This window comes from Aspergillus pseudoviridinutans (assembly GCF_018340605.1).
Source record: "Aspergillus pseudoviridinutans IFM 55266 DNA, scaffold_2, whole genome shotgun sequence".
Lineage (NCBI taxonomy): Eukaryota > Fungi > Ascomycota > Eurotiomycetes > Eurotiales > Aspergillaceae > Aspergillus > Aspergillus pseudoviridinutans.
In genome coordinates this window covers 2,578,714-2,604,534 of record NW_025091282.1, presented here as the reverse complement: position 1 = coordinate 2,604,534, position 25,821 = coordinate 2,578,714, and the positions used below count along the sequence as shown (strand labels likewise).

General features: G+C 46.5%; 5 protein-coding genes and 3 non-coding genes across 8 annotated transcripts; 3 read left to right on the top strand and 5 right to left on the bottom strand.

Annotated features, from left to right (window-relative positions):
• Window positions 1–2,171, bottom strand: Asppvi_002985 (maltose acetyltransferase; the record flags this gene model as incomplete). The annotated part of the gene is made up of 2 exons (XM_043298957.1): window positions 1–1,217; window positions 1,301–2,171. 2 exons carry the CDS (start codon window positions 2,169–2,171, stop codon window positions 1–3), a joined length of 2,088 nt encoding a protein of 695 aa, XP_043154892.1.
• Window positions 2,172–4,963: 2,792 nt separating this feature from the next.
• Asppvi_002984 (exportin CRM1) lies at window positions 4,964–8,796 on the top strand (the record flags this gene model as incomplete). The annotated part of the gene is made up of 11 exons (XM_043298956.1): window positions 4,964–5,029; window positions 5,116–5,145; window positions 5,206–5,278; window positions 5,346–5,417; window positions 5,473–6,185; window positions 6,248–7,019; window positions 7,069–7,539; window positions 7,606–7,835; window positions 7,901–8,279; window positions 8,330–8,501; window positions 8,556–8,796. 11 exons carry the CDS (start codon window positions 4,964–4,966, stop codon window positions 8,794–8,796), a joined length of 3,219 nt encoding a protein of 1,072 aa, XP_043154891.1.
• Window positions 8,797–10,766: 1,970 nt separating this feature from the next.
• Window positions 10,767–13,192, bottom strand: Asppvi_002983 (shugoshin family protein; the record flags this gene model as incomplete). The annotated part of the gene is made up of 4 exons (XM_043298955.1): window positions 10,767–11,917; window positions 11,979–12,502; window positions 12,560–13,004; window positions 13,144–13,192. The coding sequence occupies 4 exons, from the start codon at window positions 13,190–13,192 to the stop codon at window positions 10,767–10,769; spliced, it is 2,169 nt and encodes a 722-aa protein (XP_043154890.1).
• A 3,096-nt stretch (window positions 13,193–16,288) lies between these two features.
• Window positions 16,289–18,046, bottom strand: Asppvi_002982 (cytochrome P450; the record flags this gene model as incomplete). Its single annotated transcript, XM_043298954.1, has 4 exons — window positions 16,289–16,593; window positions 16,656–16,774; window positions 16,849–17,606; window positions 17,678–18,046. 4 exons carry the CDS (start codon window positions 18,044–18,046, stop codon window positions 16,289–16,291), a joined length of 1,551 nt encoding a protein of 516 aa, XP_043154889.1.
• Window positions 18,047–21,260: 3,214 nt separating this feature from the next.
• On the top strand, window positions 21,261–23,584 carry Asppvi_002981 (glycerol-3-phosphate dehydrogenase GUT2; the record flags this gene model as incomplete). The annotated part of the gene is made up of 4 exons (XM_043298953.1): window positions 21,261–21,697; window positions 21,788–22,047; window positions 22,112–23,437; window positions 23,490–23,584. 4 exons carry the CDS (start codon window positions 21,261–21,263, stop codon window positions 23,582–23,584), a joined length of 2,118 nt encoding a protein of 705 aa, XP_043154888.1.
• Window positions 23,585–24,005: 421 nt separating this feature from the next.
• Window positions 24,006–24,077, bottom strand: Asppvi_002980. Its single transcript has one exon. It is a non-coding gene; the product is annotated as a tRNA-Gln (tRNA).
• A 506-nt stretch (window positions 24,078–24,583) lies between these two features.
• Window positions 24,584–24,655, bottom strand: Asppvi_002979. The gene has a single exon. It is a non-coding gene; the product is annotated as a tRNA-Gln (tRNA).
• Window positions 24,656–25,621: 966 nt separating this feature from the next.
• Asppvi_002978 lies at window positions 25,622–25,693 on the top strand. Its single transcript has one exon. It is a non-coding gene; the product is annotated as a tRNA-Gln (tRNA).
• Window positions 25,694–25,821: the final 128 nt, after the last annotated feature.

Below are 25,821 nucleotides of genomic sequence, written 5' to 3'. Positions count from 1 at the left end.
TCACATGTAGCTTGGTTTTAGACCCTGAAAACCATATGCTACAATGTCAGTTTTGACTACTTCGCCCGGGGCCACATAGGCACCACGCCGGAGACGCACACCGGGATATATTGTGCAACCAGCGCCGACGTAACAGTCCTCCTCTATTGTGACGGGGCGACCTTGATAGCGGCTTTGAGAGCCTTTCCGTTCTTGCATGTTTGCATGGGCCATTGAACTGAGAATAGTGACCCGGGGACCTATCCACGTATGAGCACCGATAGTGATAGGGCAGTCATCCACGAAGAGACAGTTTTCTGATATCATAACATCCTCACCAATGTGAATGTTGAACCCATAGTGGCATTGAAAAGGTGACTCAACAACAGCGCCCTGCCCAATAGATCCGGCGGGTCTCAGCGGTCCCACGCTCGATGGAGAACCAACAACCGAACCAGGGGGAATCAGAACCTCCTTCAGTAGGCGATTCTGTTCCTTCGCACTCAAGCCCGAAACAGGATTACAAGCATTGTTGAACCGCCAGATCGCGGCTTTGCATCGCTCGCGCTCCTCCACAAGATGAATATCGAAAGGGCGATAGAGCTCGCCGCGAATCATCTTCTCCTTTTCCGATTCTTCACTCACAGTGCGATTGGACAGCTGATGCTCAATACTAAGGGCCATCCGAGCCTGTGCCTGCGGGCTGTTCGTGTCCACAGTGCCAGGATGTGCCGGCCGCTGATCAATACCACCTTGAAAGATGGACATCCCCGATTTTTGATGTGATCCGTGTGATATGTCTCTAATCGACGGAACAATCTGATAGTCGCCTTTCGCATGTCCCTCGCGCGATAGTTCATGTATCGACGGGACCTCTCGATAGTCAGACTTGGTCACATGATCAGGTATAAACGTAGCATGGCCAGCATTAGGCCAACTCCGTTTAGACCATGGCCCACGAGCCGAATTTGCTCCTGTCGGGCTAGCATTGAACTGCCCAGCGACACGATCGTTCTCATCGGTGACGATTGCCCTCATCTTTCCCGCGTCAAGTTGTTCCGCCAGAGTTTGCTGTCGCTCATGCTGTTGGCTCAAGTCATGCACGTACTGCGCCCCTAAATCTGGGTAGCCCTCCTTTGATTGCAACGGAACTGGAGTTTTCGCGCTTGAGGGTTTCTGCCACGTGTTTCGGGACGAATAACCTTCACAGAGGAAACCGCCTCTGAGACAATTGTTGCCTGTAGAAAAATGTTGAGCGACCATGGCAAAAAGAGCGAAGAAACTCCGTATTCCATGATAAGAGGCGCGAGGAATAACTTACACGCAGGATGCTGCTCGTCGCATTTTTTTTTCCTTCTGCGACAAGTCATGCAGCCAGTTTTAGTTCGGTTGCTGAAGACGCGCTTTCGCTTAGGGGCGACTTGTATAGCCGCTTGTGGCTGTTCTTGTGAAAACGTATGTAATGGCTCTTTGGTATGCACGGGTCCCTCTGTCGAGCGATTCGTCGCACTCCAGCTCTTCTGCTGTATACTTTGTCCATCATGGTCCTGGGACTCGCGCTGGAGTACCTCTGCCAACTGAGCATCTGAGGGGTCAATCTGTTGCGCGCGCTGTGCCTGTTGTACCAGATGTGAATCATAGTCATTCAATGAGGCATTTGCTGAGGCGGATCGTGAATCTTCATTTCTGTCTGATGGAGCAATTGATGGTGATGGATGCTTGAGATCATGGGGGCCAGGAGGTGACACAGCGATGTTGAGAGCAAGCGGTTGGGTGTGAGACTCCACAGCGGCATCTGACCGTATGGCTGGACTTCGAGAGCCTTTAGAAGATGATGAGGGAAGTTCTTGACGCTCATCAATTTCTGATCTCTTCCTCTTGTTTGCACTTTGTCCTCCTGACAATGAGCCACTATGGGAAGTGGAACGCTGCATCGATCGTTCGTCCGGGTCATTTTCGGAGTTTCCATTGTCTCTCTCGCGCTCTTCCGTTCGAGATGGGGTGTCAAGATCGACTCTGCCTTGATTATTCGATATCTCTTCGTTGCTAGATGTGTCGGCGGCAGTAGGGCCAGCGGACATTGGCACTGTGATTTCCCTTCCATTCACTGCAGTAAACCGAGGAGGACTTTGGTTCTCCAACTTGGACCTCTTCTCGGGTTCGTGACCATTCGTCACTGAAGTGGACGCCATTGTGCTCATTCTCGAAAGACAGGCGGAGCTATAGTATCAAGATGACGCGCACTCTCGCTCCGCGGATGCCTGATAGAACTATGATATTCTCACAGATCGGATCTGAACCTGGAGATCTGTTCCGGTTGTCTTATATCTACTTCGCATCGACCAGTGAGGATAGCAGCCCGAAATCACAAGAAGGGTGGGAAGACAAACAGCTGAAGTTCACTGGGATAGTCGCTCAGAGCCAACTCGATTCCAATTAGACGTTGTGAACGTTGTCGCTGCAATAACAAATCACTTGCGGTATTCAAAGTACTAGCTGAATAAGCATAAAAAGTCAAACAAGGTACACGATATGAAACGATTGTAGGAGTTGTAGGTGGTGGGGGGAAATAGAGGAAGAAAGAAGGTCGAAATTGCTTGGTTCCTTGACGACAGCGCGCAATGAATGATGGCCAATATACGGAGGTAGAGAGTGTTATTGGTCAGACATTCGGAAGAGGACAACGGCCCGAGTGGAAATCAAAGTATCAATATTCGTATGGGCGAGGAAAATAAGTATGCCCCAGGTCGAGAGCTAGAATCCGCAGTAGCGAGGGCAGAATGAGGCGCAATGAGGGGTCAAATAGGATAAATAATAGTGGTATAAAGTAGCCTGGAGACCAATACGGTCCACGACTTTAGACAGAAGACGGCGCAGATCAATCATAAATCATTGGGATCGGACGACTACAGATGAATGATCTGACAAAACCAGTAATCTGTATATATAATATAGATGACAGATACACTAATCATCACACTGAAGAGATAATCTTGAAAATTCAGTGGATGTGAAATAGATAAGCTTGAAGATACTCATGAAAGGCATGGGGAAGGAGGAACAGAAGAGGGAAAGAAAGACTGGGAAGGATGTATCTAAGGACTGGATTACACAAAGAATATTATAATAGAGGATAATAGTGTTTTAGCATGAAATGGGAGTATAGCGCACAGAGTAGTAGGGGTGAAGAATTACAACCTAAAGTACAAATTCAGAATAGGTATTGAGCTAGTATAGGCATCAGATGCTCATCAGACACCCCAGTACTCCATACATCTCTCTCAAGTATGGAGTTGGTAGACAGACCACTCCATCTAACTACTCTGTGCTTAATTTGCATTCATGACTGTTGTAACAAAACCTCTACATGACTGCTTATACCTTCTTGGCTATACTCCCTAACTAGGCTACTCTGACTGCCAATTGAATGAAGTGAAGGCAAATATCAGGGTTGCCATATATATGTAAAAACGCCAAGCCTCTGAGAGTAACCATTAATTAGTCTATAATGTGTAGGAGAGATTGAGTTTTGTAGCATGTGGTTATTTGGCTTGTCAGTTGGCAAGACACCCTCCCTTATGGTTATCTTTTCCTGCTTAATAGGCGTCATGTAATGCACATTTGTATACTATATGTAGTAAGAGTAGTAATCTGTGCAGCACATCTACTGGGTTATCTTTATGTATAGATATAGTATATTTAATTTAGGGAAGAAATGATAAGAGACGTATATAAATAGCTCATACATGCACTATAGTTATTATTATAGGATAAGAGAAGACATTATAATAGCCAGGAATAGTATCTAAGTTATATAGAGTCCTTATACTTTGACTGAGTATTGTGATTTTACTGTTGACTAGCATCACATCTATGTATTTATGCCGGAATATTTCAGTGGCATAACTCCCATAGTCTTAATTACATTATCTTTATGCCTTCCATAAGATACCTATAGGCAATCTCTATATGAGCTGGCGGAGTTTCATGACCCTCTCTGGGTGCCGTATGCCTGGCGGCAACCTTCCCTGAGAAAGATTAGCCATTGTCAGAAAGCAAGGATTCTGACCGTCTCCTTTGTGGTATTTGGCTGCATCAATTGGGCGAAACCAAGCTGCTGGGCGGCAATTCCACTATAGTCAATACCTGATCATCTAAACCACAACTCAAGTATTCGCAACAGCAGAATAGAGGCCAGGACAAATTAGTCTCCGGGAGTGGCAGTTATTGCTATCCTGAGACAGATTGATATGTTGAGACATTATTATATGGATATATAGGTATTGACATAAGACCAGCATTCCACCCAATATGCAAGAGAGTGAAATATCGAGGATACCTAACATTATTCAACATAAATGTCACGTGTTCCCATAATATATATTCGATCCATATAAAACCGCCAATGTAGTTAATCCATTATTGAGCCTTCTACCGGTAAGTCCCCAGGAAATAGACAGAAGAAAACTGGGGAGCTACATCTCTACAGTCTTCGATAACAATTATAATAATGAGTGATCATTGAGTAGGTAACTACATATCTGGTAACCAACTAACAAGGCAATTAGTAAGCAATTTTGATAGTTGATAAGTTACCTCACACCAACCTGACATTCACAACAAAGAGTGGTCTCTCTTCACCGCCAATAATTGACACTCATATGCTTTCATCTATACTCCATTTTACAAGTACTACAATTACATCAAGCACCAAGCCCCGCTGTAACTTTGTCTGTTTCTGGGTTCCCTGTCAACTCATTCTTTGCAACCAAGAGCTTCTTCGAATTCCCTACCCTCCAGCAAACCCCTCCAAAAGAGCCTCAACCCCGCCAAACCTTTTACTCGCCCGATCAACCTCCCGAAAACCGGTACTAACCAGCGCCCATCAGTGTCCAGCAAGGCTCCTCTGTGCATAGTACGCGCCTAGCACGTGTGTCAGAGGTCAAGCTGTAGAACGGACAGGGTTGCCAGTCCTTGAGACAGGATGTCTGTTTCCATACAAGAATTGGACAACACTGTCCGGGCCTTCTACGAGGGCAAAGGGGATTTGGTGAGGCACCATAATGATTCCGGCCAATATGTACGATTTTGCTTAGAGCTTGGATTGCTGACTTCACAATGCGACCTTCCGTTCAGCAAAAGCAAGCCCAGCAGACTCTTACAGAAGTGAGTATAACCTAAACTCCAAGACGCAATTCAGGGTAACTGACTCGCTTTGACAACTAGTTCAAGCAAAACCCGGATGCCTGGTTGATTGTGGGTAATATTCTACAAGAATCATCGTATTTGCAAACAAAGTGTAAGGCAACGTCTCGCTTGTTCTCCTCATGTGCCTCACTTGATACATCTCATGCTGACCATGGTAGACCTCGCGCTGCAGGTCCTTGACGATGTGATTATGACCAGATGGAAAGTTCTACCAAGAGAGCAGTGTCTTGGTAAGCAGCAGAAGTCGCGTGTTCTTTTTGTCGGCTCATGACTAAGACCACTCAGGCATACGGAATTTCATCGTCAACTTCATTATCGAAAACTCCAAGTCCGAAGAAAAGCTCAGAAGTGAACGCGCGTTTTTGAATAAGCTCAACCTGGTCCTTGTTTCTATCCTCAAGCAAGAGTGGCCCCACAATTGGCCGACTTTCATCAATGAAATAATCTCGTCTTGTCATACGAGTCTCTCTATCTGCGAAAACAATATGGCCATCCTTCGCTTGTTATCAGAGGAAGTATTTGACTTCTCGCAGGATCAGATGACTTCTGTCAAGGCCAGAAATCTCAAGACTTCCATGACACAGGAATTCTCATCCATCTTCCAGCTGTGTTCCGAAGTTTTGAATACAGCAAACCAGCCAAGCCTGATCAAAGCCACATTAGAGACTCTCCTTCGATTCCTGAATTGGATACCTCTCGGATACATATTTGAGACTCCCATCATCAACACGCTCTTAACTCGTTTCTTGGACGTTCCCGATTTCCGGAATGTGACATTAAAATGTCTCACAGAGATTGGGGGCCTGCAAATTGGCAACCCTTACAATTACGATGAAAGATTGGTTCAAATGTTTACTGAGACGTTGACAATAGTCTCGAAGACCATTCCACTCTCCATGGATTTAAAGCAAACTTATGCCAAAAGCAATTCACGGGATCAGGAGTTCGTCCTCAACTTAGCACTGTTCCTGTCCAGCTTTTTCAGCGCCCATCTAAATGTAAGCATTGCAAGATAGTCTTGAGATTGGACGTTGACAAGAACACTGACCACTGTGCTCAGCTCATTGAAAAGTTACCGAATCGGGACTACCTCACACATGCTCATTTTTACCTTATCCGTATCAGTCAGATCGACGACAGAGAGGTCTTCAAAATTTGTCTGGAGTACTGGACGAGACTAGTACAGGAGCTGTACGAGGAGATGCAACAACTTCCAATCACAGATATCAATCCCTTGGTTAGCATGGGTGTCAGTGGGTTGTCAAACGGAGGGGCACCGCACCCTAGCACCCTTGCCAATTACCCCCTCCGCAAGCATAAGTACGAGGAAGTCCTGTCAAACCTCCGCACTGTGATGATCGAGAAAATGGTCAGGCCAGAAGAAGTCTTGATTGTTGAAAATGACGAAGGCGAAATTGTTCGCGAATTCGTCAAAGAAAGCGACACGATTCAGCTCTATAAGACAATACGGGAGTGTTTGGTCTATCTGACACACCTTGACGTCGTTGACACCGAAAATATCATGATCGAGAAGTTGGCTAAACAGGTGGACGGGTCTGAGTGGTCATGGGCTAATTGCAATACTCTATGTTGGGCAATTGGGTCAATCTCAGGGGCCATGAATGAGGAGACTGAAAAGCGGTTCCTTGTCACTGTGATCAAGGACCTTCTGGGTCTCACGGAAATGAAGCGAGGAAAAGACAACAAAGCGGTCGTCGCCAGTAACATTATGTATATTGTAGGGCAGTATCCGCGTTTCTTGAAGGCCCATTGGAAATTCCTGAAGACGGTGGTCAACAAATTGTTTGAATTTATGCACGAAACACATGAAGGTCAGTTACGCAGCTGATGTCCAGTGCCTTTCTTTCTGACACATACCAGGTGTCCAAGACATGGCGTGCGATACATTTATCAAGATCGCAAACAAGTGCAGGCGCCATTTTGTCGCCCTTCAGCCTGGGGAGAACGAACCATTTATCGAGGAAATTGTTCGAAACATGAGAAAGATCACCTGTGACCTTTCACCACAACAAGTCCACACTTTCTATGAAGCATGCGGCTATATGATTTCTGCACAAGGCCAGAAAAGCCTCCAGGATCGTTTGATTGAGAACCTGATGTCCCTTCCCAACTCTGCGTGGGATGCTATTATAGCTCAGGCGAATCAAGACCCGTCCATACTTCAAGATGGAGAAACGATAAAGATCATCGGCAACATTATGAAGACGAATGTCGCAGCATGTTCCTCTATTGGCACTTACTTCTATTCCCAGATTGGTCGCATCTACCATGATATGCTGAACATGTATCGGGCTTCCAGTCAACTCATTAACGATGCCGTTGCGCACGATGGTAAATACGCTTTCTTGCTGTCTTCCTTTTTTCTCCCCTGCGTCCTCATTGTCTAACATCCAACAGGCAACATCGCCACCAAGACCCCGAAAGTCCGAGGGCTTCGGACCATCAAAAAGGAGATTCTTAAACTGATCGATACCTACGTGCAGAAAGCTGACGATCTGGAGATGGTCAACGCTAACATGGTCCCACCACTTCTGGAGGCTGTTCTGGTGGACTATAACCGAAATGTTCCCGACGCGCGGGAAGCAGAGGTTCTGAACGTCATGACCACAATCGTTCATAAATTACATGTATGTAGCATTCCCGGGCAAGCATGGCTTTTGAATATGTTATCGAATCTGACTTACCTCACCAGAGCCTTATGGAAGACAAAGTTCCTTTAATCATGGAGAGTGTGTTTGAATGCACCCTCGAGATGATCAACAAAGACTTCCACGAGTATCCAGAGCACCGTGTGCAATTCTTTAAATTGCTCCAAGCGATCAATTTATACTGTTTCCCGGCGCTACTCAAACTTGATGCCACGCAATTCAAGTTTGTGATCGACTCTTGCATGTGGGCCAGTAAACATGACAATCGTGAAGTGGAAAATACCGGCCTTACAATGTGCCTCGAACTAATGAACAATATGGCTGAGACCGATACGCAAACGTCGAGTATATTCTTTCGCCAGTTTTTCATCCCAATTCTTCAAGACGTGTTCTTTGTCCTTACCGACAGCGATCACAAAGCAGGTTCGTATACATCCGTGGTATTAGAGTAGCTCGCACTCACCTTCTGGCAGGGTTCAAATCTCAAGCAATGCTACTGTCCCGTATGTTCTACTTCATCGAATCCGGAAAGGTCCAAGAACCCATCTATTCCCCCGAACAAGCGCCGCTTGGGACATCCAACAAAGACTTCTTGCAAGAATACGTTGCGAATCTCTTGCAAAATGCTTTCAAGAATCTTCAGGAGTAAGTTTGGCTGCTAGCCCGGTCTCGATTGAAAGGGTGCTAATTCTATCGTAGGATACAAATCAAGCAGTTTGTAGTTGGCTTGTTTACTTTCAATGATGACTTCAACAAGTTCAAGACTCATTTGCGGGATTTCTTGATCTCTTTGAAAGAGTTCGCGGGTGATAATGCAGAGCTTTATGCAGAGGAAAGAGAGCAGGCTCTGCGGGATGCACAGGCTGCAGAACGAGACCGGGCAATGAGAGTTGGTGGACTTTTGAAGCCGTCTGAAATGGATCAGGAGGATGAGCTCTGACTCGACTTGGAACTCCGCACTGAATTACCAGTGAGCTCGTTAGATAGAGCTACAAAAGACTTAGAGGAGTTGGTGACTCCAGAAGACGGTCTCAACGGTTGGTCCCTTTACGGGCTTTGAAGCTTTGAATACTGCTCGTTCTACTGCATGTTTCGGCGTGCTACGTGTCAAACAGGGCTTGCTCCCTTTGCCATCTTGACTACCCTTTACTTGCATCCGATATGGACGTGGTTTTGGGTCTCTCTCCGCAAACTGACGCGGCACTTTGTAATTTCGCTCTTCTTGCCTGCCGCTCATCTATGGACTGTGCTTTAATGAGAACAAATCGTTAATTGGAGGCGTAGTGCTTCTACTGATTTGACTACACCAGGTATATCTCCTTCAACCTACACTACCTAACCCGATGAGGATAGTTGGAGAGAGGCTCGGACGATTGGAGTGCTTCTGGCGTTTCCCGAAACTTGAGCATGAATTTGAATCTTTCCGTATCCTGAGCTCACTCTTCTGTTGGATTGGCAACCATTTACTTCGTATGGCACTAGCACGGCAAAGCTTCGAGCGCGACTGTGATGTACTCTGAATCAAATCAATCATGTAGAGAGGTGGCTACATAGTAATATGAATACTATATACCTCTGGTACTGGAAGGAAAACATGTCTGCAGGAGTACCATTAACAGTAAATCAGTTGAAGTAGGATAAAAGCGGTGAGGGACCAGCCCCGCAAGACATTCGTAAGACTACCTCTCTTAGAGAGAGGTATATATATTATATTATTGCACACGCCTCATCTCAACCCCACTACTCACAGAAGAGGTTTGACCGATATATATGAATAATGTCACGCACTAGACAGGTACCCTCAAACACAGCATCCAGCTCTCATATTCAGTTGTTATCCTCGGCAGTCCCACAAGAAAACCATTCTGTCCGTATTTCAGGCACACTGAGATTGAGAGCCGAGAATGACAGTATCGCCACAGACCAGATTGAGGACACAACGCCAGGGCGACATATAAGATGGACTGAAGATGTTGTAGACAACGAGGGAATGGGTAAAAAGAGCTCAAAAGGTAAGCGAATTTGGAATAGGCCATAAAAGCCGACAGCAATCATCCGCATACTTTCCCTGTCTCTTCCTCTCTTCTACTCTTTCCCCTTTATTTCAAGAAGTCTATATTCGCCATCACTTGCACCGCCTTCCATGCGATTCAGACTGGACGCTAATTACGATAATTCCGGGCCGTCCTTAACCTATACAGTATGTTGCATCTACCACAAACCTCGGCCTGTAGGGGAAAGCAGTTCGGAGTCCGATGATTCGACATCGAGTTCCTCCGAGTCGGAAAGTGACAGCGATGTAGATTGCCGTGACTCAAAAAACCACGCACAAAACCACAAACAAAATGCACAAGATGCGAGTCAATCTCCGTCAAACCCGTCATTGAATCGAGGACGCACCCCCTTCTGCACAAAACGCCATAGCAGGAGAAACGCGAAGAGGAAGCCAAGTCCGAATGCATACGAGAAAATGCCAAAAGTAAAGGGCCAGCCCAGAAATTCGGGGCTGTAGCCCATGCATCAACTTCACTCCTCATCTGCAAATACCGCGGCATATAAGTCGTTTTGTCTGCCCCCTGGACGTCGTGGTATGCAATAACACTTGAAACCATTGACCCGGAAGAGTCACTCCCAGAGGGCCAGAAATGGGACACAAAGTACAGACCTCTGTCTGGATTGACTCCGTTTCATATCCTGACCGTCTATGGGAAGAAAACAGGGCGAATAAAATAAAGACAGAGGAGAAGTGGAGCAAGATTACGAACTATGAACATGGTATTCGTGTGGTGTCTGCCATAAGAGTCTTGTCAGTGGAATTTAAACTGAGCTAGAATCGATCGCCGCAGAATCATCAGTGTTCGATCAGATGTCATATTGTCAAGATTCGTGCTGGCCCATGGAATAGCTGATTCATAGCATCATACTTTTTCTTCGTGCGACCGCCCGATGCCCACGTTTCAAACGTCCTCCAACCATTGCTTTTGAATTTGATCTCGTGTCTTCATCTAGTACTGCGCTATCGCTGTCAGCGTTCTCGGCCGGCGTCGTGGGCGTCGATACCTCAGAACAAGCACCCGATGTCGACAACATCCGAGTCAGATGCAGATCCGTCCTTGATTCGCCTTGGGCATGCTGGATGGATGGTTTAAGGTGTGAAGAGTGGCGTCGAGGGTGTTTGCGTCTACCAGGAGTCGGCTCTGATTCTTCTGCAACTTGTCTTTGCGAGGAGTCAGTATCATCTGTAGATTGCGAGTCGAGCTCATTGTTTCTCCAGGCATTTGAAATGCGGATCGTATTCTGGTCCTCGCATCCTCTGGGCTTGCTGTTCTCAACAGAGTAGTTTGGTCTCTCAATTGCGCGCTCGGTTTGTAGAGTATCATGGTCCTCTTCGTCAGCGGTCACAGTCTTTGCTAAGATGTTCTTCTTTCTTCTGAGAGAAACCATGTTTACAGGGGAACGTGATGAATGACCCGAAGCCTTTCCCCCTAATATTGATATGGGGTCCCCCGTCGTCCCTGGCGAACAATTTGGTTTTTTTGGTTGGCTGATATCGGTCTGTAACCCCACGTCTCCCTCATCTGTAGACTCGGGAAGTGCAGCTGTGTTCCATGTCTTGCTCAGCCTTTCCCCCGCGACAGCGGGAACAAATTCGTTTGTGGGTCGACGCATTTTGTCTCTCAGGTTCGGTTCCGCATAGCTCACGACAGATCTTTGACGTCTTGATGGGCGTGACGGAGGGGCGCTTAATAGTGAAGAAGTCGTTCCGGAGCCACTTTGAAATATAGATACAGTTTTTGCAGGGGACAATGGTTCTGATTGCTGTGCCTCCTTGTTTGGAAGCACGACTGTATCGTGAGCAATGGGTCCTTTCCGCTCATTCTCATTCGAACATTGGCGGGAGAAATTCCCAACGAAGCTACCCTGTTGCTGGCATATTGATTCTTCTCCGGGCTCTACTGGATAGAGAGCCCCTTTCTGTCTTTGCGATTTCTTGCGCATGCCATCATGGACTGTGGTAAGGGGGTGTTCGTCTGGGGAGGTGATACTAAGATTGCCATTCTCTGTGATTCACAGTTAACAAGCCGCTCATGCTGCTTTTAAACCATAAGAGAGTTTCCATACTTGGTTCAAGAGCTTTGCGTTGAGTTGTTTTGCGGGTACCAGAATCGCGCTTCGGCTGCGCGCCCTCTTTCAATAGTGAATTCCTACGGGTAGACACACGTCCTTCGTCTTTCCCGAGCGAAGAGTGGCGCGGCCGTCTGTATTGGAAATCATCATCGCTTATACTGGTCGAAAGATATTCGTCTTCATGATCTGCGCCAAATTTCCTCTTGTGCCCAGCCCTCCTTGGAGATATTGTCTCGTCCAGCTCAGTGATTGAGGGCCTGCCCGATGATGGTGAGATATCGTTCGAGGCGGAAGGGTCTGGCTCTTGTCTCTTCCTTGTCATTAAATTCGAGAATAACACTGGGTCGTCCAACCTCTCATCAACGCCAAGTATCTCGATACTTTCAAAATCTTTCTCGGAAGCCTGAGGGCTAGCCTCTCKATCTTGTGTTGTCAATAGTGGCGAAGGTGCCTCCGCCGGGTTTGGAGGGGTACAGACCTCACGATCAGAATCGATCAGGTGTCGTATCTCCTGCGACCTGATGTTGCTAAGCACAAAATACCTATGTGTAACGAGATTTTTGACCAATACTTACTCAAGGGTTTCTCGCGGGTAGCATTTGTCTTCGAGAATTACCGGCAGACCTCCCTGTTCCTTAGACATCAAGTTGATCTCAGGGTCAGGTTTCCTATATGTGAATTCGGATCTCGACAGTTTGAGTTGCCCCAGACCTCCGGCGCCTAATCTGTCACCACAGGACTTCCCCAACCTGCGTGGTAATGTGCCCAACTCGTTCACGATATTGCTTAACTCTGCTAACTTGTCGTCTAATCTCGTTTTGATATCATAGACACCATCTTGGAGCGATTTGGCCGATTCAAACCTCTCCAATTCTTGACTCAGCATTATGACCTGCTCCCGTAGGGAGACGTTCTCAGCGAGCAGATTGGAAACATCGGATTCAAGAGTGCGAATACGAAGGGACTGTATTGAATTGACACGGGCAATCTCGCGGTTCTGCCGCACAAATCGTCGCTTCACTAATATTGACACGACGAATCAATAAGAACTTCGAAAGAGAAGTACAGGCGATGCACATAAGGAATCAGGAAGGGTCAAGGACGGGGCAGTGGAGAGAGGAAGTTGGATAATAGGGATAGGAGAGTGAGAGCAGCTTACGGATATCAATGGGCTCTGTCGGAGCTGTTGATTCATTCAGTCGAGCCATGTTACTGAAAGTTCATGTCAAGTGGAATGCCTCCTCTTCAGTTACTGGAGACGTAAACCTGAGGAGAAAAGGATAGCCGAAAGGTTGTAGATAGCGTCAGATAATTAAATCTGGGTTTGTTTATAACTCTGCCAGGCCCTGAGGCGGAATAGCATAGTATGTATGCTCTACCACGGAGCGGATGCTAAATGTAAACAGGATCGTGGTTCATGGTTCGCGGTAGTGTGGACGAAGTCCCATTGTTGATGTTTGTCCACATAGGGCCTAGTAAAGTGGGGACTAGGGAAGGCGCAAGCCAAACTAGGCTTATCTTAGCCATTTGTAAGGGCTTTGTTGCTTACTCTCTTGAGGTCCTCAACTGGATTTTAATAATCAGAGCATTTAGACAGTATCTATCTCTTCTTCTTTTCTTTCTCTTTGGGAATTGACACACTTGGCTTGGATAAATCACAAATTGCATTGATCTCACAGGTGTCATGGCGTATTCATCGTCGCGTCCCACTTCCGCAGTTTTGGCTGGCACATCAACATCTTCGTCAATTCGTCAACAGGGCAGTCATAATGCCATCTCACACCAGCAGTCTGTGGCTCTATCATCTCGCATTGTCTCCAAGAAAGCTGAGCTCGAGAATTTGGTGCGGCTGCGGGATCTAAGTGGCGTCATGGCGATGCAAATGCAGGTCTTAGAGACGAAGATCGGTACATTAAAAGATGGTACAGAAGGTTCGCTGCCTCGTTGTTCCGCTTTCTGCATTCTTCCATAGTTTTTGCGCAATACTGAGGTTGCGAAATTTTACACGATCACTGGACGAAAAGAGAAAATTCGGATAAGATTGTATACGGTCACTAACGAGCAAATTTTTGACTTCTAGCTGTGGCCTGTGTACTTGCAAATTGGGACAACGTTCTACGGGCTATCAGTATGGCTTCAAGTAAGTCCGGCATGTTCTTTAGTCATGAGGGCGCTCAACGTTGTTTTCCATGAACTTGTTTGGGCAAAATCACTGATGTTGCATGCAAACCTAGCAATAGCTGCAGTTTCCATAAGCACAGAAGAGCAATCCTCAAGCGTTGAGACTGACAATAGCTTGATGGTTGAGCGCCGTCTGCCGGCAACCCTGGTGCGAATTCCCGTGGAAGAACGAGAAAGGCCGCAGGACTGAGACATGCAATTATCTCTCCCAACATGACCATATTCTGGCGAGTTAATACTTTGTTTTCCTAACATGGGGGGTGAGGCATTCCGGATATTGATGATGCTCCTGTCATTGGCAATATCAACCATCAATCTTGAAGCTTGCTGCCTCCAAAAGGATTCTGGCGAATGCCAGGGGCTTCAGCAGCATCATGTTTGATGGACTTTGGTGGTTGACAAGGAATCTCATTTATGTCCCGGCAGACTACTATTTAGTCTCTGGTATATTCCTGATGCTTTAAGCTCCCAAGGGCGGCAAGCCGAATTTTTTGGTGTTCTCGCATGACACATGCCCAGCGGTACTGAGTTTTTTAGCCAGATGCGGGCCGGAAAGCGCTTGCAGGTAATGTCTGCTGGTTCGCCCATAGCTATAGTCATGAGCCTATGTACGACTGAGGTCAATTCTGATGCTGTTAGCCCCCATGATGGGCTGCCTGTGGTCAAAGTCTATTACGCCGTTTATAACCGATGGGAGATCCGCAGTATCACCGTTTATAAGTGGTGATAGTCTCTGCGAAATGTCAAGTACTGACAGATGGTTATGGGCTTATGACTGGCTCGCAGAGGGAGGCTTTTTCTTGAAAATTCTTTAAAAAAGCAAATAGCTTACTGAGAACATGCAATACTCGTTGATTAACCGGCTAATCTGTCATTTGTAGCTGGTGCTTGGAAGATCCATTGGCTTTCATCGAGTGTCTGTCAAAGTAGGTATCCTCCTTGATATCAGCACCGTGTTTTCCCATTATAACGTAGCTTTCTTAGCAATACCTCCCATCAAATATCAGCTCTAGTAGGTGATCATTTCAGATCTCATCAAACGACTACCTATCTACCATACTAGTTCTGATTCCTGCGGGGGCGTTGTTTCAGATATTTTGCCATTTACAATATAATATAGGGTGCAATTTCCTATAATCACCAGCTTGACGATACTTCTACTTAATTAGCAGGACCAACCAGTCAATCCTCATACCGTTGACCTCTTTGTGAAATGCCAGTCTACCCTTCTGGAAGCTCATATACCGCCATTTTTTCCCCCCCCAAAAAAAAAAATAAATAAAATAAAAAATAAATAAAATAAAAAATAAATAAAATAAAAAATAAATAAAAAAGAAAAGAAAAGAAAAGAAAGGGGAAAAAGAGGTCACAATGAAATTTGAACGTAATCATGCGAGACATCCCAAAAGACTTGCAGCCGGACGAAACATGTAGGGAAACTGAGATGTTCTTAACTCTCTGCACAGCTTTCGAGTCCTCCTCTTGGTTCTTAAGCGGAGGTTGTATTACAATTATACATGCTCTCCCAACAGAATGCTTGGTACATGATAGCAATTCAATGGTTGTCCTCAGCGCTATCTTCAGTTCAATATCGGTTTACGTTGCTGCGACGAGCCAACTTCCAGAATGGGTTTGATACGACCATGAGGTTGAGCAACCAAATTCTTTCTCCATCATGAACACCGACCTATTTGGCTGATATACGCCTGGTTCATGCATGCAGCATATATCCCTAATTGCCATTTGTTCAATCATCCTGGACACTATTTTCATCGACCTCTGCAAGGGAGCTGACGATGAGGTGAACAAAAATTATGGCTACCTTCACGCAAATCTCAGCACTTCAAAACTTATATACCCGCTATAATGAGTGTAATCATATAAAGCTTAACCGAGGTAAAAGGACTGGTGCGAAGAAAATAAAGGACGTCTAGCCAGACAAAGTTGGACGAATCAGGTTAGGGATATCATTTCCCACTTCCTGTTTCTATACCTAGAAGAACCACTTGATCGCAGGGAGTAGCTGAACATGTCCTTACATGCTCCTACTTCCAGAGCAACTGGTTTTCCGTTGGCAAAAGGAGTTGGGCTCGCAAGTACATATAACAACGCCACTGGTGCGGTTAAGCCAAGGCTTGTGTAAGGGCTTGCTCATTTCTTGGAACAAAGCGGACCTTGTACTTCTTGGGAATCGCAACCAAACTTGTGGGGTCCGAGTTCCCATTAATCGGATGCCAGTCAACGTCGTCGTGTGGTTCGATATAGAAACTGTTCAGAGTGCGCATGAAGACCAGGTACAATTCACGGTTAGCAAGTAGTGAGCCGGCGCACATGCGATAGCCTATGCCATAGGTCAGCATGGGTGCATCTGGTTGTTCAAACCATCTCTCCGGTCTGAATTCCTCGGGATCGCTCCAAACTTCGGGGTCTAGGTGCGTACTCGTCAGCGTCAACAGCCAAGGCGAAAATCAAGAATGGGTGAGCTCCTACCCATGTTACAAGCCCAAGAATTCAGAAAGAAGACTGTGCCCTTCGGAATGACCTTGCCGTCGTAAGTGATGTCTTTGATAGAGGTCCGCGGAAGCGCAAGACGGAGGACGGTATAATATCTGTGAATTCTCAGTCATTATTTTAAGGCCGGACGAGCGAACCGAAGATTCAGCTAAAGAATGGGATCTCAGACCTCAGGCATTCCCTCACGAGTGCAACGACGTATGCGCACTTCTGGTCATCTTGGGCATCGCACAAGGGCTCATCCTCGCTGAACATGTCTTGGATCGCTTTTGCCGCCTTCTTCTGGATATCAGGGCGATGAGACAGCAGACAAAAACTCCAAGCCACGAGTGTGGTGATAGTGTCAAGGCCTCCAGAGAGCATGGTCAAGCTGATAGAGATGAGTTCTTCTTTATTCAATTTCGCTTCCTTGTCGAGGATAACGTTCGCTTGAATGCAAGGCTTGTGAATGCCTTTCTCCATCCGGTCATTCAGGTCCCGGTTAAGCGCATTAAGATATCGGTCACGCCGGTCTCTCATCTCTTTTGCTTTCCTCGAGTTAGTGCTGAAGGGGTTCAGTCGCAGGAGGGGAATGTAGTCCTGCAAATTGCCGGTGGTGCTTCTAAATTTGCTGATCTCCTCCTCCACATGCGTTATCTCATCGAACAGATCTTCCTCTTGTGATGCCACTCGCACTCCCCAATTAAGCGTCAAGGATAAACTCAGACTGAGACGCTGGATCATTGCCATAGGATCCACGGGTGTGTTTCCGCCATTTCCATATTTAAGAAGCTCTGACACAAACGCCTTTGTCTCCACATCCAAGTGTAACACGTAAGACTCAACTGATGGCCGGTTGAGAGCCGATGCAGCGCCTTTTCTTCTCCTTTTAAGAGACTCACTATAAGGAGAAGTTCCGATTGTCGTTCCAGCGGTGTTCGAAACAATCTATTCGAGACGTTACTCTAGGCTCTATGAGAGACCAAGTTAGGGAAGGCAGGATATGATCTTTCACTTACTCTGTGAAAGGTATAGAACTCTGGTCTTGAGCTGAGGGCTTGCGCATTTTGAGCGAAAAGGACCTTCGCTGCTGCAGCTGAGTTGACGACTATGACGGGTATATTACCCAGTTGAATTTGGTAGACGGGCCCGAAGGTCTTCGACCATTTACGGTACTGTTCAGCCGCATTCTTGCGAATTTGTGACAGATTTCCGATTAAAGGGAGACCGCGGGGACCCTTGAATCCTGGTACGCGAGCAGATGCACGAATAAACTCATTTATGATGATATAAATTATCGGTACAACCAGTGCAGTGACGGCCAGTGACTGGAGAGGGTGTCGAAGGACGTTGTGTTGCAACGAGGACACTGCTGCTGCTATCGCCATGATACACGTAAAGTCCAACAGAAACTCACTTGACCATGGTTGAGAGTTAATGGACGAGGATGTCCATCTCACCCCGGATGTTAATATATGGCAGACGTCTCTGACTCCTGCAACTGAAATGTGTAATCTCTCATACACCTTCCTCAGAGAGGAACATTTCCGCTCCCTCTAATGTATGTGACAGTCAACGCAAGTCGATTCTCACCCCGCATTTTTCTAGTCAGAAGAAGCTGGGGGTAGCTTGCCCAAGTTTCAATGCACTGCAGGGCTTCATTCGTTGCGTGTGGGGGATGGCTGGTGTTGCCGAGGGAATTCCGCCCCCGGAACAATTCCGCCATATCTTTGTTGGTGGGCGACGAATCAATCAAAAACCCACGCGTTCCGTCTACATAAATTCCGAGCCTTCAGGAGCTCATAAGTCCACTTCACCGAATCGAGCCCATCGACATATGTCAAAATGTTGAGAACGTCGCCATGCTCGTTTGAACGCCGTTGTTCCTCGAATTCAGAGCACAAGCCCATGCAAACTTGAAAAACTACATGCCCAAAATCAAGCGCCCTCTGGAAAGCGTCATGCTACTAGATGCACTCTACAGAGCCAAGAAATCGAATACCATGATGGCAATCTTCAGGAACCATCTGAGATGTTGATTGCGACTTGTGACAGAATAGAGAGTACTCTTGAGAGACCTCCTTCTCAGAGATTCGAAGTATGAAAGCATGGTTTCTGGGATTCAATTAATTGGCGGAAAAATAATCAGGAACCCTTAAGCCTCACGCACAGATGACCGAGGACATTTAAGATAAGGTTGTTGGTGCTTTGCCGGCTAGGGGCATCTAACTTAGGATTGTTGTACGTCTCGAGTCTGGACTATCTAGACTCATTCTACGCAGTACTCTGTACGAACTATGAAGTACCAAGGTAGGTAAGGTAGTGGGATACTCCGCACCTAACTTCTTTCTAATGATCGGTGTGGTGGGCCGTCGGGCACGGCACGGCGGCCGACAGAACCTTCAATGTGCTTTATATATCATCAATCACCATTAATTAAGTTAAGGCCCTTCAAAAGTTTAGAGGCCGAAGGGAAGCCAGACTTGCTCTATTCCAGAATTAAGACTGGAATGAATGGGTAGTATTACTATTCACAACTCTTTCTCATGTCAACGGAATCATTAAGAGCTATTTTACTATTCCATTATCAATATTTTTCTTACAGTTTGATCCGACTTCCAAGGGTAGATAGATAGATACTCATCATCAAGCCAAGAAATTTGAAATATTAGAAGTTGGTCCGTAGCTTCCCATGTAGTCTTTTTATTCAACAATCCCTCAGTTTCCCGTCTTTTGGGGGTTCCAACTAAGAAGGACAGGGATTACTGCTAAACCAGGGTACTTTATGAGTTATGGGGTATGTACGGAGTATGACCTTTTACTATTCAGATCTTTGAAACCAGATCTAGGTATGATATAATAATCCCCACTGTGCTCAAAATTACAGGTCAAGGCATCTCTCTACGGAGTACTCCGTATCCACTCCAAGTACATTTGCCGCTAAATCCCAACCGGCTAATCGGAGAAGAGGACGAGCTTGAATAATAATACTATCTATGGATAAGTTCAATGATGACGGCTTTTGAACTTACCTCCACAGACTGTCCTTACTTTTCACCCCCTTGCCGATCAGAGGAACTGGGAACATGATAGTCTTGTGATTTGATCAAAAGTCTGAGTTCATCCGTCTCCATAAGGGTTTTGTACTAATAGTACACTATGTATTGACTGAACATATCATTGCCAAAAGTATCCCAGAACCGTACAACGAACTACTGCATACTCAGCATAGGCTTCCTTCAAAAACGATCTTTCCCAAGTAGTGCGTATCTATAGAGGGGTAAGGGAGGAAAATAAGAAAACAGCCATAGCACAGACAACAGAGGAAACTCTCTACACCTGCAGGGCAGTTAAGCTAGGGCAATAGTACTCCGCAAGGTACATAGTCTAGCCTAGTCGATCAGCTATCTACAAAGTAGACTACAAAAGTTTGCTGGTCACATGCCGTCAATCAGCTCGGGAACGATGTCCGAATTAGTGGATTAGCTCTACCCACGCCGGGGACTCCCGAGATTCTAATTGGTGGGACAATACTGATATGCGCAGTGACACCGTCATTGTGGTCCACCCCCATTCTGCCTTTGATCATTCCTCCAGTTCATCCTTCATTCCCTGTTATGGGCTGTGGCGACTGGCGACTGGCGACTGGCGGGAAATTACGTAGGTAAGGTAAGGTACCCGCGGAACCTTTCATTTTTAGGTAACTTGTGCTCCCGAGGCTTTATGACGCATTCAGAAGAGAGAAAGTTACCCGGAGCAGCTCGTTGCACAGAATCCGGCATTTTATTGCTAATGACAGGTTGGCCGACTTTTACTCCGTATGCCGAGTACTACCTGAAGTACGCATCTTCCAGAGGTTGAGGTGCTTTCCCTTCGTGGTGCATTATGCAAGATACCTTAAGTGATTTCATTCTGGGTCGTTTGTTATTGTTTTCTTGTAAATTTTTTTTTCCCTTATTATTCTGCGTTTTATTGCCTATTTATTGTTAATTAATAGATACTGTTTATCTCCAAGGCTTGTGAGAATTATTAGCTTAGTGGTTCTCTTGTTCCTAAGCCCGAATACTGGTTCGAGTTAACTTTTCAAAGGTCTCACCGCCTACGTGACTGGCATCCGAACAGGTAAGGTACTTATGGTCAAGACGACGGAGTATCTATTACCGTTATATATTGTTAAAGTCTCAATCCGTCCCATCATCATCTTTATACCTTTTCTCTCTCTTGAGCCTTTCTCTCCGCCTCTCTCCTCTCTCCTCCCCCCTCCCCTGGCCGCCCAATTCACAGATCCTAATTATATAGTATAGGTATGTATTGCAGTGTCTAATCCCCTTCTACACCTCTCTCTTAATTCGTATCCACTCTCAAGTGACTGGTCTCGTCATCACTTGTGCCCATTTCCCCACTACCAACCCACGTTGCTGGCCCTGTACAGCTGTACTCTATATATTTCATTTAGTGACCCTGCGTACTTACTCTGAGGCCTTCTTTTTCTTTGCTATGACCTGCCAACTAATCATCTTTCTAAGCGAATCGGAACTACCACCATTCTCGACTGCCGATTCGCAAGCCGAAATACAGATTCCATAGATTCATTCACATATTATGGCCGCTCGTCACTCTCGCAAGTTTCTGAGACCTCTGCTCTACACATCTGCTGCAGCAGCAACAGGAGCTGGTGTCCTCTACATCTCATACCGCCCCCGCAATATTCCTGGCTCGGAAGCCCCCGCCGTACCACCGCCTGGCTACCATGAAGGGAAGCTTGTCCCTCCCAGCTTTCCTGCGATAAAATCGCGGCTAGAGCAGATCGAAGACCTCAAACGGAGTTCTTCTGGCAATGACGATGAATACGACCTTCTCGTTATTGGCGGCGGCGCTACCGGCTCGGGAATAGCGCTTGACGCTGCAACTCGAGGTTTGAAAGTAGCTGTTGTGGAAAGAGATGACTTTAGCGCCGGCACTAGCAGCAAGAGTACAAAACTTGTACACGGTGGGGTTCGATATCTCGAGAAGGCTGTGTGGGAGTTGGATTATAATCAGTAAGGACGCCCTCAGTGCATCAACAAAATGACCAGCAGAGGTCCACAACTCGACTCTACGAGCCACTAACTTCTTTGGCTTGATCACAGATATAAACTTGTGAAGGAGGCATTGAGAGAGCGCAAATACTTTTTGAATACAGCGCCCCATCTCTCCAGTTGGCTTCCTATCATGGTGCCAGTGCAAAAATGGTGGCAAGCGCCTTACTTCTGGGCCGGTACAAAGGCCTATGACTGGTTGGCCGGCTCCGAGGGCATAGAGAGCTCATATTTTCTCACCAAGAGCAAAGCCATTGATGCGTTCCCCATGTTGAGAAGGGACAACCTCGTCGGTGCGATGGTTTACTATGGTATGTGTCCCCCCACGCCACATCTTATGCTCGTGTTTGGCGGCTACATGCTAATGTCCTGCAGATGGAGCGCACAATGATTCTCGGATGAATGTGTCTCTAGCAATGACTGCAGCTTTGTATGGAAGCACAGTCGTCAACCACATGCAGGTTACTGGCTTAACCAAAGATGAAACAGGAAAATTGAATGGGGCCCGCGTGAAGGACTTGATCCCGGGAAAGAATGGTCAAGAGACAGAGGAATTCACAATCAGAGCTAAGGGCATTATCAACGCCACTGGTCCCTTCACTGATTCCATCCGGAAAATGGACGAGCCCGATGTCAAAGAGATTGTAGCTCCCAGTGCTGGCGTTCACGTCATCCTTCCGGGTTACTACAGCCCCTCGAAAATGGGCCTCATTGATCCGTCTACTTCCGATGGGCGCGTCATCTTCTTTCTTCCGTGGCAGGGCAACACTATAGCCGGTACGACAGATCAGCCGACGGAGATCACAAGCCAGCCCGAGCCTTCTGAAAAAGACATCAACTGGATTCTCTCTGAAGTTCGCGGCTACCTGGCCCCAGATATTAATGTCGAACGAAGTGATGTGCTTGCTGCTTGGTCCGGAATCCGCCCGCTGGTTCGTGACCCTAAAGTCAAGAGCTCCGAAGCCTTGGTTCGCAACCATCTAATCTCCGTTTCTCCGTCTGGGTTGTTGACTTGCGCTGGCGGCAAATGGACCACGTACCGTCAAATGGCCGAGGATGCCGTGGACGAGGCGATCAAGGCGTTCGGCCTGAAACCCCGGGCGGTTTCTCAGGTTCCGGACATCAGTGGTGTTGGTGGAAGTGGTTTGGTCTCCGACGGTGCCGTACTTGATGGTAGCTGCCAGACCCACCAAGTCCGCTTGATTGGAGCCCATGGATACTCCAAAACCCTCTTCATCAACCTCATTCAGCACTTCGGCCTCGAGACTGACGTGGCCAAGCATCTGACTGAGTCTTATGGCGACCGCGCATGGCAGGTTGCAGCTCTGTCTGCTCCGACAGATGCTCGCTTCCCCCTCCGGGGCCGACGTGTCTCGGCGATGTATCCGTTCATTGACGGTGAAGTTCGCTATGCCGTCCGCCACGAATATGCCCAAACTGCGGTTGATGTCATTGCGCGCAGAACCCGGTTGGCTTTCCTCAATGCTGAAGCAGCACTTGAAGCTCTTCCTGGAATCATCGACTTGATGGGCATTGAACTCAACTGGGACGACAAGCGAAAGGAAGTCGAATGGAAGGACTCCGTTTCGTTCCTTTCGTCAATGGGACTCCCGAAGTCTCTTCTTGGAATGTCCAGATCGGAGGTCGAGGCAGGCAGGGTGAAGGAATTGGACCTTGCGGAGCGGAAATCGTCGAGAACCGGTGAGTGACCAGTGCAAGATCTCTTTATTGGCTAGGCTAATTAAATGTTCAGAGCCACCAGCAGACATGCTCAACGGTGATAAGAGCAAGGATGGCTCAAAGTCGTCTGATCCGTTGATCAGCCCCGACTCCCCGGCCAATAAATAGACATGATAATGATATATAGATAGCAAGATTTTGTAATATATGCCCAAAAGGTTTTTTTTTTTTTTTTTTTTTTTTTTTTTTTTTTTCCCTTCCCCATTGTGCCTATAGATCATCGATATTTTCACTCTTTGCATTGTTGATACGGTCGAGTTCTCCGTGCTTCAGCACAATCACCGCGTGTGTCATTGCTGCAGCCACTGCGATGCAATGGAATACAGAAGCATCCTTTTGTCAACCAGCTACTACGAGTAGCGTTTGGAGTTCCTGACAGGGCTTCAGAGAATAGATGTGTCTGAGGACGGCGTTCAGGCATGAAGTACGGCTTGCTTGACAGGACTGTGAAGTCCATGGGATCACGCTGCAGTTGGTTGCAAGTTGAGCAAAAAGACAAAAAGTTTGTAATCCAAATATTGGCTTAAGAAGGTCGTGCCCGGAATCGAACCAGGATTGCCAGAATCAGAATCTGGAGTGATAACCATTACACTACACAACCTGCTGCTGTTGAGAAGCGTCTTCGACTTATCAGCTTAAGAACGCGTTCTACATAAAGAAGCATTACACTGGCTTCGTAACTACCTACCAGTATGGCCCAATTAAAGGCTGGTTGACATTATTACTACCACTTACTCCTCTTAGTGAATTACCATCTCCTCGATCCCTGTCAGAGACCAAGACATTAGGCGGGGCATGGGGCCCTGAGGGGTCCAGGAGGGTTGGCGGTATATAAGCATGATCTGGGCTGATTATTCTTGGTTATGACCTTCTGATACTAATGCTATGGACACTAGCAGCCAAGAACACTTGAGTTCTTATGAGGTGATAGATGTTTAAATGGTTGGGTGTTTTCTTCACATAACTAAAATAATATATAACCTTGATGGTGGCCACATGTTATTTATCCACCCTGACATGTTTCATGCCAGATGCATAGGTGGGACTATCATCCATCATGATGACTGGATAAAAAGAAAAGTGGATGGTTAGGACAAGCTAGTAACAAGGTCGCGCCCGGAATCGAACCAGGATTGCCAGAATCAGAATCTGGAGTGATAACCATTACACTACGCAACCAGAAGACGGTACAAACTGCAAGTTTAGCAACATATAAAAAATAGGTGTGAGGTCATCTGCATGCAGACAAGCTTCTGGAAAAAGGAGTGCAAAACGCAGGCCATGTACCGTACCTACAATAACATGACAGGTTGGCGTAATCCACTCCAGATTACCCGTAGGCCCTGCCCTGTACCGATCTGCCCCAGTGCAGCTCTTTTAATTTTTCAACCTAATTCCTAGTGTATGCATGGGAAAGCTAAAGCTACCTAGCTAACGCATGCCATCTCGAAAGAGTAACTAGGGCTCTGGAGGGAAATAGAAACAACTGTCCCCGGAACCATTGAAGTGTCAAGACGTTCTTGCCTGTAGCTAAGAAATGTAGTTGCTTAAAACGCATCAATGTCTGGTTCTTCTAACAAGTCATGGTGTGTTCAGATGTGGTCAGAGTACTCTATATTTGTTGTACCTAGTTCTAGAAATTCCCAAGTTGTATGATACTAGCCCAGTATCTATCCAGGTAAGCACATGGTGTCTGCATGTCCTCGTTTACGTTCATCTATATCTATTATATCTCGTAGAGAAAAGGAATGTCTGGGCCGGTGCCTCTTTCAGGTCAGAAATGCAGTGTTAAGTCAGTGAACATATATATAAAAGCCAGGCATGATGTGACCTTATGGTCAAATCATAGTAGATCTTTTGCCCATCTCTCATGCACATCCTGGATGGCTTGCCCACAGTGTGAGTACTCCAGGATATATACGTTTACCAGACAGCAACGCCCCTGTAATTGATGTCTTTTGAGATTTGGGAGTATGGGTGGATATTCTGTAGAGAAGTTCAATTTGCTTACTGAGATATGATCTCCTATATTATCCTTAGGGGAAAGATACAGGAGTGCCTATGATCGAAACCACATGTGGTATCACACCTAATCTGACACCTTTTCCTTGTATAATAAAAAGCGGGAATTCTGCTCCCAACAGTGGTTGCGTAGTGTAATGGTTATCACTCCAGATTCTGATTCTGGCAATCCTGGTTCGATTCCGGGCGCGACCTTTTTTTTTTCCCCCATCTTTCGCTCAATGTACTTTTCTTTTCCCTCTCTCCCCCAATGCCCTATGATAACTGGCCCGGCCCGATAAGTCAAGTTATCATAAGGGTGTGGCCTGTGACCTCGTCGATAG